This window comes from Portunus trituberculatus, chromosome 48 (assembly GCF_017591435.1).
Source record: "Portunus trituberculatus isolate SZX2019 chromosome 48, ASM1759143v1, whole genome shotgun sequence".
Lineage (NCBI taxonomy): Eukaryota > Metazoa > Arthropoda > Malacostraca > Decapoda > Portunidae > Portunus > Portunus trituberculatus.
Genome location: NC_059302.1, coordinates 2,440,925 through 2,453,424, shown reverse-complemented (window position 1 = coordinate 2,453,424; position 12,500 = coordinate 2,440,925). Strand labels below are relative to the sequence as shown.

General features: G+C 42.7%; 1 protein-coding gene and 1 long non-coding RNA gene across 2 annotated transcripts in view; one reads left to right on the top strand and one right to left on the bottom strand.

Moving 5' to 3' along the window:
- Window positions 1-9,730, bottom strand: part of LOC123498738 (long-chain-fatty-acid--CoA ligase ACSBG2-like) — an 82,459-nt gene extending 72,729 nt beyond the window's left edge. The window contains exon 1 of the mRNA XM_045246140.1: window positions 9,277-9,730. Within this exon, the coding sequence (XP_045102075.1) occupies window positions 9,277-9,311 (35 nt within the window). The 5' untranslated portion in view covers window positions 9,312-9,730. The remainder of the gene's footprint in view (window positions 1-9,276) is intronic.
- The window catches only part of LOC123498742, a 14,423-nt gene continuing 8,863 nt past the window's right edge, over window positions 6,941-12,500 (top strand). Inside the window, exon 1 of the long non-coding RNA XR_006672783.1 lies at window positions 6,941-7,081. This is a non-coding gene — a long non-coding RNA (uncharacterized LOC123498742). The remainder of the gene's footprint in view (window positions 7,082-12,500) is intronic.

Sequence of the window (12,500 nt, the reverse complement as noted above, 5' to 3'; positions counted from 1 at the left end):
CAACAATAACAACAACAACAAGAGGAAGAAGAAAAGAAGAACACAACGAATGAAACAAAACACTCCATAAACAAGCCAACACATCCATACCTAACACAACACAACACAATACAACACAAATAACTGACCTAACAAAACTAGCAAAGTAACATCCACCACAACTTAAACATTCATCTTCAACACAAAAAAAATAAGAAGAAAAAAGATGAAAAAAAATACATGACGACCTCTTTCTCACAACCTTCTCTGCACAGTTGCATTCACGCTCATCCAAACCACCTCAACACGCCGTCCACTCCCTTCTGTTCCCTTCTCTCGAGCACAGCCAACCCCATTAACACAACACTCATGGCGTAAAACATTAACCCCTTAACCCCTTCAGTACCATGACACGTTTTCATATTCATTCTGCTTACTATGCGGTGATTTTATACAGCTGCAGAAACTTGTGTGGGGGATTAAAATAGTGAAGACTCTGGCTATTAATTTTCTGACCTCCATAGATCCTTCCTTTTTTTTATACCATGTGGGCTTTTCACGGGAATTTATGGGTTAAAGGGGATACTTTTTGGGGTACCTCCTATCTCAAAGCCCACCCGCTAGGAAACCGTTGCCCCGAGTGAGGAAGCCCAACCTACACTCGGACCGTGGTGAGGACTCGAACCCGTGCGCTTGGAGACCACTCGGACACCAAAGCACGCATGGTTCCATTGTACCAAGGCGGCCTAATGTAAATTACACCCAAAACTCAAGGTAAAAATGCTTCCTAGTACTGAAGGGTTAAGTACTGGGAGGCATTTTTACCTTGAGTTTTGGGTGTGATTAGACGATTTTGTTGACATTAGGAAGGGTCTATAGAGACCAGACGATTAATGGCCAGATTCTTCACTATTTCAATCCACATATAATTTTCTGAAGCTCTATAAAATCACCAAATAGTAAGCATAATAAATATAAAAACGTGCCCTGGTACTGAAGGGATTAAAAAGTAAAAAACAGTAATACTCAAACCGCTACATAGTTTTTCTTTTCTTACCCTCGTATAAACCTTACTTATTTGACTTTTTACTTATTTTTTTCAGGGCGAGTGACACTGGCTACGGTCCGCCTCGGTGTGTCGGTCTCTGTCTGTGTGATGGCCGCGGGTTAGGGCAGTCAGCGGTCCGGAAGTACTGTAAAGAGTCTCCCCCGGCCATCATGCGACGCGGAAAATAAGTCACTTGTTCCTGTCTTCTTCAACCCTCCTCATCCCTTCAGTCTCGGGTCTTTGTCCTGGCTTGGAGGTGCTGGTGGTGATTTCATGTTCTTTATTTTTCTGTTTTATTTTTCTGTATTTCGTTCATTTATTTTTTTTTTTTTTAACAGTTCAGAATTTATCAAACGTTTTTTTCAGTTTTTCTTTTGTCATCCTATACTTTTATTTTGTTCAAAAAGTAAACCAATAGATAAATCAAAGAAAATCTCTCTCTCTCTCTCTGTGTGTGTGTGTGTGTGTGTGTGTGTGTGTGTGTGTGTGTGTGTGTGTGTGTGTGTGTGTGTGTGTAAAAAATTACAACGGAATCAAAACGGGATAATTCAGTCTAACTCACAAACAAGCACTCGAAGGCCTTGTTCCCGCACATTAAGAGCAACAACCACTTTACAGCAATACAAACACAACCCTACTTCACCCTCGCCTGTTTCCATCTTTCTCATCTCACGCTGACTGACTGGTAACATGAGACACTAACAAAAACCCACAATAACCACTAATTCGACAGTTTACAAGCACAGGCATTATAATCGCTTACTTATACAATCACCTGAGCCTCGCCCACCAATAGACACAGGGATAATTGCAAGCCACGTGTCCTTGGGCTGGAATTTATGATAACAATATTGTGTTCACATAATCATCACCTCACACAGAGCAATCAAATGAACGTAGCACGCTTTGTAATCTTGATAAATAAGCAGAACTAATACCAAGAGTGACAATGAGATCGACGCCTCTGACTTGATATACTATGAGGAACAAATTGCAATGGAACGTAAGCGACCTTGACTTGTAACCATGTGATTTTTTTTATCCCTAGAGAGAGAGAGAGAGAGAGAGAGAGAGAGAGAGAGAGAGAGAGAGAGAGAGAGAGTGTGTGTGTGTGTGTGTGTGTGTGTTTTATGGAATAGGAGAAGCTAGCCAAGAGAAACAAAAAAGAAAAAAAAGGCCCACTTGATTGCCAGTTCCTTAAAAGATTAAGAGAGTTAGCCAAAAATCTGGGACAAATGTCTTGAAACCTCCCTCTTAAAAGAAGTCGTAGGAAGTGTGTGTGTGTGTGTGTGTGTGTGTGTGTGTGTTTGTTTCACTGTTTGATCTGCTGCAGTCTCTGACGAGACAGCCAGACGTTACCCTCCGGAACGAGCTCAGGGCTCATTATTTCCGAGCTTCGGATAGGCCTGAGACCAGGCACACACCACACACCGGGACAACAAGGTCACAACTCCTCGATTTACATCCCATACCTACTCACTGCTAGGTGAACAGGGGATCCACCCGGCCGGGGAATCGAACCTCGGTCCTCTGGCTTGTGAAGCCAGCGCTCTAACCACTGAGCTACCGTGTGTGTGTGTGTGTGTGTGTGTGTGTGTGTGTGTGTGTGTGTGTGTGTGTGTGTGTGTGTGTGTGTGTGTCTATTTCCCGCACGTGTGACGATGGTGATGCTGATGGCTTGTATTCTGTCATGTGTACTGGTTTGTGAAGTAACGCCACAGATGCACTGACGCCTGTATTAACTGCGCGCCGTCCCATTCACTGCGCTGGACTCTCGACCCTCTTATTTTCAAACACAGGAACGTCACGCCACCTTAGCTCAGCGATTTTCTTTGAATCTCAGCCACAGTTCAACTCGTCACCATTGTCAACATCACCTCTATCATTATCATCGTTGTAGTTTTCCTCCTCCTCCTCCTCCTCTTCTTCGTCGTCTTTGTTGTCATTACTACCACAACTACTATCATTATTACTGTCCTCATCATTATTAGCACTTTTATTTACATCATCGTTGTTATCTTCTTCCTCCTCCTCCTCCTCGTTGTCTTTGTTGTCATTAGCACCACTACCACTACTGTCCTCTCATTATCATCACTATTATTTACACCATCGTTATCTTCCTCCTCCTCCTTCTTCTCCCCCTCTTCCTTTTCCTCCTCCTCGTAGCAAATTCTTCACAAACCATATGAATAAACTCTTCTCTATGGCTTAGAATGAAAAATGAACAATGAATAACAAACAAATATGACAGAGGACTTCGATTCGGCCGGGTGGAGATATTTGGGTGTGTCTCCTTTCACGTGTAGCCCCTGTTCACCTAGCAGTGAGTAGGTACGGGATGTAAACACACACACACACACACACACACACACACACACACACACACACACACACACACACACACACACACACACACACACACACACAACCAACCAACAAACGTGAACTTGTTACTCATCATCTTGTAATATATAATCATAAGACTCGGCAGAAAAAAATTATATACCCTACTATCTTTTTCTTTCTTTTTTTTTTTTTTTCTTACCTCTTGCACTTCAGCTTTTATCGAGGCGGGACGTAACGGTGATCTTCCTCTATTTACTTCTGAATCCTTGAGTTCTGTGTCTACTCTACTGTTTACCCTTCTGTTTGTTCACTTTCTCCTGTTTACTCTGAAGACTGTTTATATTCTTTGTTTCCTTTGTTTCCTTTCCTCTTCACTCACTTTTACTTTGGAGATCTTGAATGTTCTCTAAGTATTTTTGTAAACATTTGCCTATTCAGTCACTTTTATTTTTGAACCTTTGAATATTCTACTAATTAAGACTTTTCTGAATATTTCCTTATTTAGTCGTTTTTACTCTAGAACCTTTGAATATTTTACTAATTCTGATTATTTTCTATTTCATTCGTATCTGATTTTGAATTTTTGCACGCTGTCTTATTCTCTCCTCTATTTACATTTTTTTTTCTTTTGGAAGTCATTGCCACAACTGTTTACTCGTTTTCTCTCATATATCTCTTTCCTCTGTGTTTACTCATTCAACTTAAGTCTTGGACACTATTTACTCATTTTCTCATATACATCTCTTTTCCCTCAGTGTTTACTCATTCAACATAAGTCTTGGACACTATTTATTCACTCTCTCATTTACTCCCTTCCATTTACGTGTCTTAATTTATTCTACCTACATTACTCTAACGTTGGATCATCTTTTATACAAATATTTTTCATCATAAGCAAGTGAAGGCACGCGTTCCATATTATTTTTCCTTCCAGACTTATGTGACCGAGACACCGAGGCGATCATGCACAAAATTCACACCAGAAACCTTGCATTCCTTCCCTTTGTACATACAGATTTCTTTATTTTTCCTCGTATACATGAAGGGAGCTTTTTTTTTTCTTTTTTTTAGCCTCCTTCCTCGTGTGACCGTAACAGTGGGGCAACCGTGCACAAAATAGTACAAAACACACACACACACACACACACACACACACACACACACACACACACTGAAGAAAGTATTTAATGCATGATCAACCGCAAACACGAGTCACCTTCGAGGGAAGTCAAGCCACGCCCGTCCTCTAAATCTCAGGCAGACGTGTCCGGCCCTCCCTTTACGTCAGCAAATAAACAGTACAGCAAAAAATGATGAATAAATAAGCAATTGTACAGCTCATGGCCGCGACGAAATACGATATACAGTAAACATTAATCCCATGGTCACTGTAAGCTAGAAAAAGCGTTAAAAACTACATGAATAACACAATTAAGTAGAACAGATGACAGATCCGTATATTTTCAAACATTTCGGCGTGTTTTTACCATTTTGAGGAAGTTCTCGAGAGCGTTTTCATGATTCTAAAGACTGTAAGTACCATACGCTACTAATACACATACAAAAGTCATGTATATCCCAGTAATCTTCTATGGGGCTGTGCAAATGACAAGCTAAAACTCAGGCAGGAATTGGAGGCAACAGCGCTTCAATATGTGTTTGTATGCACGGCGGGATGTCATTCCGCGGTAAAAGGTAGGGCGGTTCCGGAAACAGGACAATACTTGCATGTTAGAGAGAGAGAGAGAGAGAGAGAGAGAGAGAGAGAGAGAGAGAGAGAGAGAGAGAGAGAGAGAGAGAGAGAGAGAGAGAGAGAGAGAGTCTTAACATAAAATTTTACGTTTTGCCGATAAATAAAACAAAGGAAAACGATGAAATTGAAAGAAAATCGAATGAGAGAGAGAGAGAGAGAGAGAGAGAGTGAGTGTGTGTGTGTGTGTGTGTGTGTGTGTGTCCGCAATGGTGACCACGAGCGCTGGCGTCCTCGCACTATCCAAACACATTACCTGCCGCCACCACTTACGCATCAACACAAAACAACGTCTGTGATTTCCCGGAAAACTCCTAGACTCAAACACACCCACAGAACTTCCCTCCCTCTCCCTCTCTCTCCCTGTCCTTCTCTCCCTCTCCCTCTCTCCCTTCAAGCGCTATACGACCTTGTTGAAGCAACGCCGTAACTCTATCAAATCAATCACTCTTCTAGCATCCTCTGGTTTATCATTATTACTTTTACCTCTCTCTCTCTCTCTCTCTCTCTCTCTCTCTCTACTGACCACTTCAATTTCGTCTCTCCATTCTCCTTCAGGCTATTCCAAGTTTCTTTTCTCCTTCTCTTCTTTTATCTCCATCTTCGTTTCCCTTTTCTCCACATCTTAGCCTTCTCCTTTTATTTACCCTCCACATGGCCACGTCCTAACCTTCATTTTCCTCCAAACCACATGAATCTCCGTCTTCCTGTCCTTCCTCTACCTTCCCTCCTCCCTTCATTTCCATTCCACTACGTAAGAGTACAAGTTCCATTCTTCCTTCTCTCTCCGTTCATTCCTTCGTGTCCAGCCTCCTTCCCTTTCTACGGTAACAACTCAAGAATTTTGCTTGCCACTAAAAACACGATCTTCTATGTAATTGCTGTCTTTCTGCTCTCCTCTCTCCTCCCTCTCCTTTTATTGCCTCTAACAATGACGGAAGAACACACACACACACACACACACAGAGAGAGAGAGAGAGAGAGAGAGAGAGAGAGAGAGAGAGAGAGAGAGAGAGAGAGAGAGACTATCTAGTTCATTAAATTATGCATGTACTAAAGTAAAACAAAAATACATACCTCACTAACCAATAAAAATAGTAGTAGTAGTAGTAGTAGTAGTAGTAGTAGTAGTAGTAGTAGTAGTAGTAGTAGTAATAGTAATAGTAATAGTAATAGTAATAGTAATAGTAATACTAATACTAATAATAATAATCTCTCTCTCTCTCTCTCTCTCTCTCTCTCTCTCTCTCTCACACACACACACACACACACACACACCAGTCTAGTTTCCTTCCTGCTCTCACAAACTTTAAAATTTTAAGGTCAGAACGTGGAGGACGCTTGTTTGGGATTCACACGCTCAACTGCGCTAATACTGGAGCCCCTTCCCGGAAACTTTAATATTTTTTGTCTTCCCAGGAGTGACGAGGAGGAGGAGGAGGAGGAGGAGGAGATTAAGGAGGAAGAGATGGGGGAGATGGAATGAGGTGTGACGCGTTAAATCTTGTGAGAGAGAGAGAGAGAGAGAGAGAGAGAGAGAGAGAGAGAGAGAGAGAGAGATTCTTTCAACTGTAAAAATAAACAAAAAGCAAACCTCCAAAACGAAAAAAAAAATGAAGCCTATACATGAAAAGAAAAAAAGGACACGAAGAGAAAATATAGAAAAGGAAAGAAGAAAAAACGAAGGATAAATAAAAGATAAGAAAAGATAGAAAAGCAAACAAAATACAAGACATTACTCTGCTACCATCACAACCACCACCACCACCACCACCACCAGCAACAACAACAGCAACACGGAGAGACCACAGCCACATCACACATTCAACAAACGCTTCGCAACAGGCGGCAGATGCACAGAAAGGCCTCTAATTAAAGAACAGCATATAAGTACAGTCGTTACCCCGCTGGATGGCCGACACACACACACACACACACACACACACACACACACACACGTACCCGGCTAGACTTTTTATAGATTTTTTCTTTCGCCTCCCTCAACCAGAACAGGAAGAGTGACCCACCTCCACAGATAACAAAAATAATCAATAACTATATCTGAAATGTGTAAAAAGGAGACACGGCAAAGTGGCCCGAGTGGTGGAATGCGTAGGGGTGGCAGTGGTGTGGTCTCTCATTCCACCGGAAGTGTGATCTGGATAACGATGGCGTCTAATGGCACACAGTTGGGAAGCACTGCCCGCCCCACACGCCTCTCTCTCTCTCTCTCTCTCTCTCTCTCTCGCAGACCTCACAGTTTTAGAAGTTACGAATTTGTGGTATGTTTTCAACGATGGTATATAATTATGCTCTCTCTCTCTCTCTCTCTCTCTCTCTCTCTCTCTCTCTCTCTCTGTGTGTGTGTGTGTGTGTGTGTGTGTGTGTGTGTGTGTGTGTGTGTGTGTCCTTCAATCCTCCACTAACAAGCCACGGTCACATGCGTACTGACAGAAAAATTGACAGGTCCGTGAGAAAATAACGAACAGAGCACAATATACGTACCACATTCGCTAAAGTAAAAAGTGCAACCTGCCAAACTCCCACCCACCACATACATACATTCATACATACATACATACATACATACGTACACTGCTAGCTGGTTGAAAGAGAGACCGCCGTATGAGTTGGTTAGTTTTGTTTTTTGTTTTTCTTATGTAAGAAGGGAAAATTTGGTTAAAAGGACAATAAAAAAAAACGATTAATCTGGCTAAAGGCAACAACAAAAAAAAAGGGAATAAAAAGGCCCACTTACATGCCAGTCCCCAAGCAGTCCAGGTAAAATATTGACGTGCATGTAGATTAATAATGTTGATACGGTGAAAATAATAATCGTAAAAGTAGCCTACTAGGATGACACATACGGAATAAAAAAAAAAAAGTTAATGTGACCTCCACGATGTTATTACTACCTGCAGCCATGCGTGCAAAAGACATTACGATCTATTCAGGGCTGCTTGTATTATATCCCCGGGACAACTGACTCATTACAAAGCCACCTATTACGTATTTGACTTCTTTCCCTGTAACAACACTGGGTTAATTTCACAGTCCCTTATTTCTTCAAGAGCTTACCAATGCGGAAATCGTTTGGGTTCGATAGCTTACAAAGAGTGGAATTGGCCTTATTGTCTTCACTAGTTTGTTTGTTTTGTTTTGTTTTTGGTACGCTCCCGAACGAAAAGCAGAGATCAGAGTTGACTATGGAATCTGTTCACAGCTTAAGTACTTTCGTTAGTTAGTTAGCAAACATGAAAAGGAAGGACTGTTGAACTGGTATCATTGCGTGAGCTCGCCAATAATCGCCAGTTTCTTGTACTAATCCACAATGAAGCCATGCGCAATACAGGTCAACACAAATAATGCTCTACTAAAAAAAAATAACAACTTTCATAACTTCCGTCTACAGTCCGCACATCATCTATACCGGTCACTCTCCCTCCCCCATATCCCCAAAGCCCAAAGTATCCCCCCTCTTCCTCCCCAACGTTCGTCCTCGCGCAGCCATCCCTACGGTAATACTCTGACACCACAGCCTTTCTATTTCCTCCGAGCCACGCGTCATGACCCCGACTGCAGTGAAGGACAATTTCCAGGGCAGTCATACAACGGCATTCCAGACCATAAAGGCTGACTCGAGATGACCCTTAGCATGAAAAAAGGAAGAGGACGAGAGCAGGCTAATTCCGGCAAAGAAGCGAACGAGTTTTACGAGCTATGTGACCTTGGCCAGCTGTGGTGGCGGTGGTGGTGGTGGTGCAGCGCGGGCTACTTCAATTTTCAAAACAAGACCACTCCTACCTAGACATGTCCTTAAAACATTCCCTTCCTTCCTCAGCATCGTCTTTCCTTCATTTCCCTTCAGCATCCTCGGGTTTTTAAATTAGAGGTCGCCTTGTGAACGTCAAGAGAAGAAAATGAATGTGTTTTTGCGTGTGGTGAGCAGAGCAATGCAAGTTTCCTCTTCGTCTTTATGCACAGGAAATGTCAGAAGGTTTGCCAGGAAACATTAGAGAAAGAAAAAAAAAATACATGAAGTTACAACTCTGACATTTGGATAAACAGTAACCACGTGTGTGTGTGTGTGTGTGTGTGTGTGTGTGTGTGTGTGTGTGTGTGTGTGTGTGTGAAAGAGACAAGTTTGCCTTACCCTCCATGCACCTCTCTCCTCAAGACAGGCGGCATGGTGGTGGTAGAGGTGGTGGTGATGATGTAATCCCAGCAAATGCCTTCTCTTCTCTCTTCACGATGTCCAGCCAACAGCAGACCGGTGACTGGCCGACAGCACGTCCACTTCCCGGCACTGGAGGGATGCGTCACCCCTCTAACACGCGCTCACAACCCTACACGTAAGCACACACACTAACTGATACATATACGATCACAAATAAACGTAACCAACAGGAATTTGTATCTAGTGCCACGTGTAATGATGTCAACAGGAGTAACACCACTTTGCGAAATCCAAAGGCGATGGAACACGAGAGACAAATTAAGGTCTTCTCTGGGTAACGCAATAATGGCAGTCACTCTATTTCAAACAACACTGATTCCAACGAGTTTGTCCTTCTGTCGGACCTCACACCATAACCTCCCACCACCACGGCAGCCCTTGCTCGACTGACAGCTCGGGGGGAGTACCGACGGGTGGGTGGATGGGAGGGTGGGAGGCCAGCTTCCTCACCCCCCTTCTCTCCTCCCGCCACTGCTCCCTCTCTCTCTCTCCCCCTCGTTCCTGGATTCCCCGAGACGCACCTTCCTCGTCATCCTCTCAATGATCTGTATTTTCTCTTCGACTCATGTGGATTGTGGGAAAAATATGTGCTGCAGGAAAGTGTATGTGTGTGTGTGTGTGTGTGTGTGTGCTCGTGTGTGGTAACAAGAGAAAACCGGATCGCCAGAATTTCTCTCTTAATCCCGTTTCGTAATACCCGCCTCTCGCTGACTGACCAGTACCGTGTTTCCATTCTCTTATCTCGCAACAACTTCTAGACCTTATTGGAATGAATTGTGGCTTTAGTTTCCCGGTAAGATTGATTTTTTTTTTCCCCTTTTTGTCGCATATTTTTCTTAGGTAATGCAATACGAACGAGGAATGGTGTGTTGCTTCAGAAATATAAAGATGTGAATGAGTGGATGAGTGGAAACGTATGAAATGTCACAAGGGGAAAAAATTGTTAAACTCTATGACCAAGACAATCCGACACACACACACACACACACACACACACACACACACACACACACACACACACACATTATGCAAGAAACAAGGAAAATTGCAATTGTGACTTCTGCAAGGAAACTTACGATATTAACGGACGTCTCGAAGCGGAATAATTGTGTACGGAACTGTGTGATAATACTACACACACACACACACACACACACACACACACACATTCATTGTATATTCGCAGTGTGAAAGTTCTTTTTCCTTCTTGCACTTTCAACACTTGGATGAATCACGCCAGACAGACTAACAGTGTAGCAGATTATGTGAGTAGCACCACGTACCACATCACCACACCACCGTCCTCCTTCCAGTTCCGGTGAGGAGAATGACTTCGGAAGCCCGGATGGACGTAAGTTCCGCCCATTTGTGTTAATAATTCCACTTCCACTACACATTTATCTGCAAGCTCGACCGAAAGTCTTAACGAGCCAGTTCCGCTGAAAGTTTGATAGAATAATCTTTCAAGGGTTTGTTGACCGGATGCTTCATTTTATAAGATTTGTTCGTAAAAAGTTATACTGGAAATCATACTCATAGTTTTTGCTGTACACTTCCGTTTCATTGAAGATTCATTTTAGGTTTTCATGAACCTGGTTTTGGAATTCATGTCGAGAATATCGTCTAAAGTTTGGCAATAGTGTGAACGGAAACTAGGAAGAGGAAGAGTTTAAAATCGTGTGCAGAAACATTCCTTTAACATTTTACTTATAAAACTGAGAGGCTAATTTTCTCTTTAGACATATAATTAAGAATCCCTCAACCATTAAGAGATAACCTGCTCTTGTAAAACCAGAGAACACCACAACCCAAAAATACACAATCCTCTGAGACTAAACCACCATGGATAGCAGCAAAGGACAGCGGTGAGGGAGGAATTCTCTTTGGTAATTAAGTATTGTTCCCTCATTAAACAACAACACCATTCCTTACACCACCGAGCGATGGGAAGGACGTCTTTCCCTCTCCACTCCTCACAGGCTACGTCCTTGACACACTGTTGCTCTCTCTCTCTCTCTCTCTCTCTCTCTGGTGTATTTTGCCAGATTCCAACGACGCTTTCACTATACAACGCCCCTTTCCTCTTCTTCCTCTTCCTCCTCCTCCTCCTCCTCCTCCTCCTCCTCCTCCTCCTCCTCCTCCTCTTCCTCTTCCTCCTCCTCCTCTTCCTCCTTCTTCTCTCTCTCTTCTCTATCATCATTATCATCATTATCCACCTTTCCCGACGCCTCATTATTATTCTTGTCATTCCCTTGTTCTTTTTTTTATAAACTCCACCCTTTCCCCCTTTCTCCATCTTCTTCTCCCGCCTCCTCCTCCTTCTTCTTCTTCTTCCTCCTGCTCATTATCCTTTTCTGACCTCCCCAGTTATCCTTCACATGTCATTTTCTTTAGTGCTTCATTTTCTGCTCAGCTTCCTTCTTCAGCTCCTCCTCCTCCTCCTCCTCCTCCTCCTCCTCCTCCTCCTCATCATCATCATCTTCCACCTCGTCATCATTCTCTAAAGATTTATTATTATCATTATTCTGTATCTTTTATAGATTTCTTTTTTTTCTTTTTTTTCTTTCGCTTCAACTCTCCCTTCTCCTCCTCCTCCTCCTCCTCCTCCTCCTCCTCCTTTTCCTTCTCCTTGTCCTCCTTTTCCTCCCTCCTCTCAACATCATTAATCACATTATCATTCCTTTCTTACTTGCTGTTATCTTCCTATTGTCTTTTCTTCAGTCCTTCATCCTCTCTCCTTCGTTCTTCTCTTGAGCTTTTTCTTCCCCCACCCTTTTCTTCTTCTTTTTCTTCTTCCCGTTTTCTCCTTCTCCCTTCTGAACAGCCATGAAAAGGATATTCAGGAGTGTTGGTGTTTTGTAATCCTATATAATCAGATCTCTTATTATCCTTCTATATTTTGTTTTAGTCCTTCGTTCTCTAGTCTGCTTCCTTCTCCAGCACTTCCTTTTCCTCGTCTTCCTCCTCCTCCTCCTCCTCTTCCTCCTCCTCCTCATCATCATCATCTGACTTCGTCTATCTCCGTGTTCGTTATTTACTAGTCTTCGTATTTATTTATTTTTATTCTCTTCAGTCTTTCATTCTCTGTTCTTCATTTCTTCTTCAACTCTTCCTCCTCCTCCTCCTCTTCTATGTTCTCG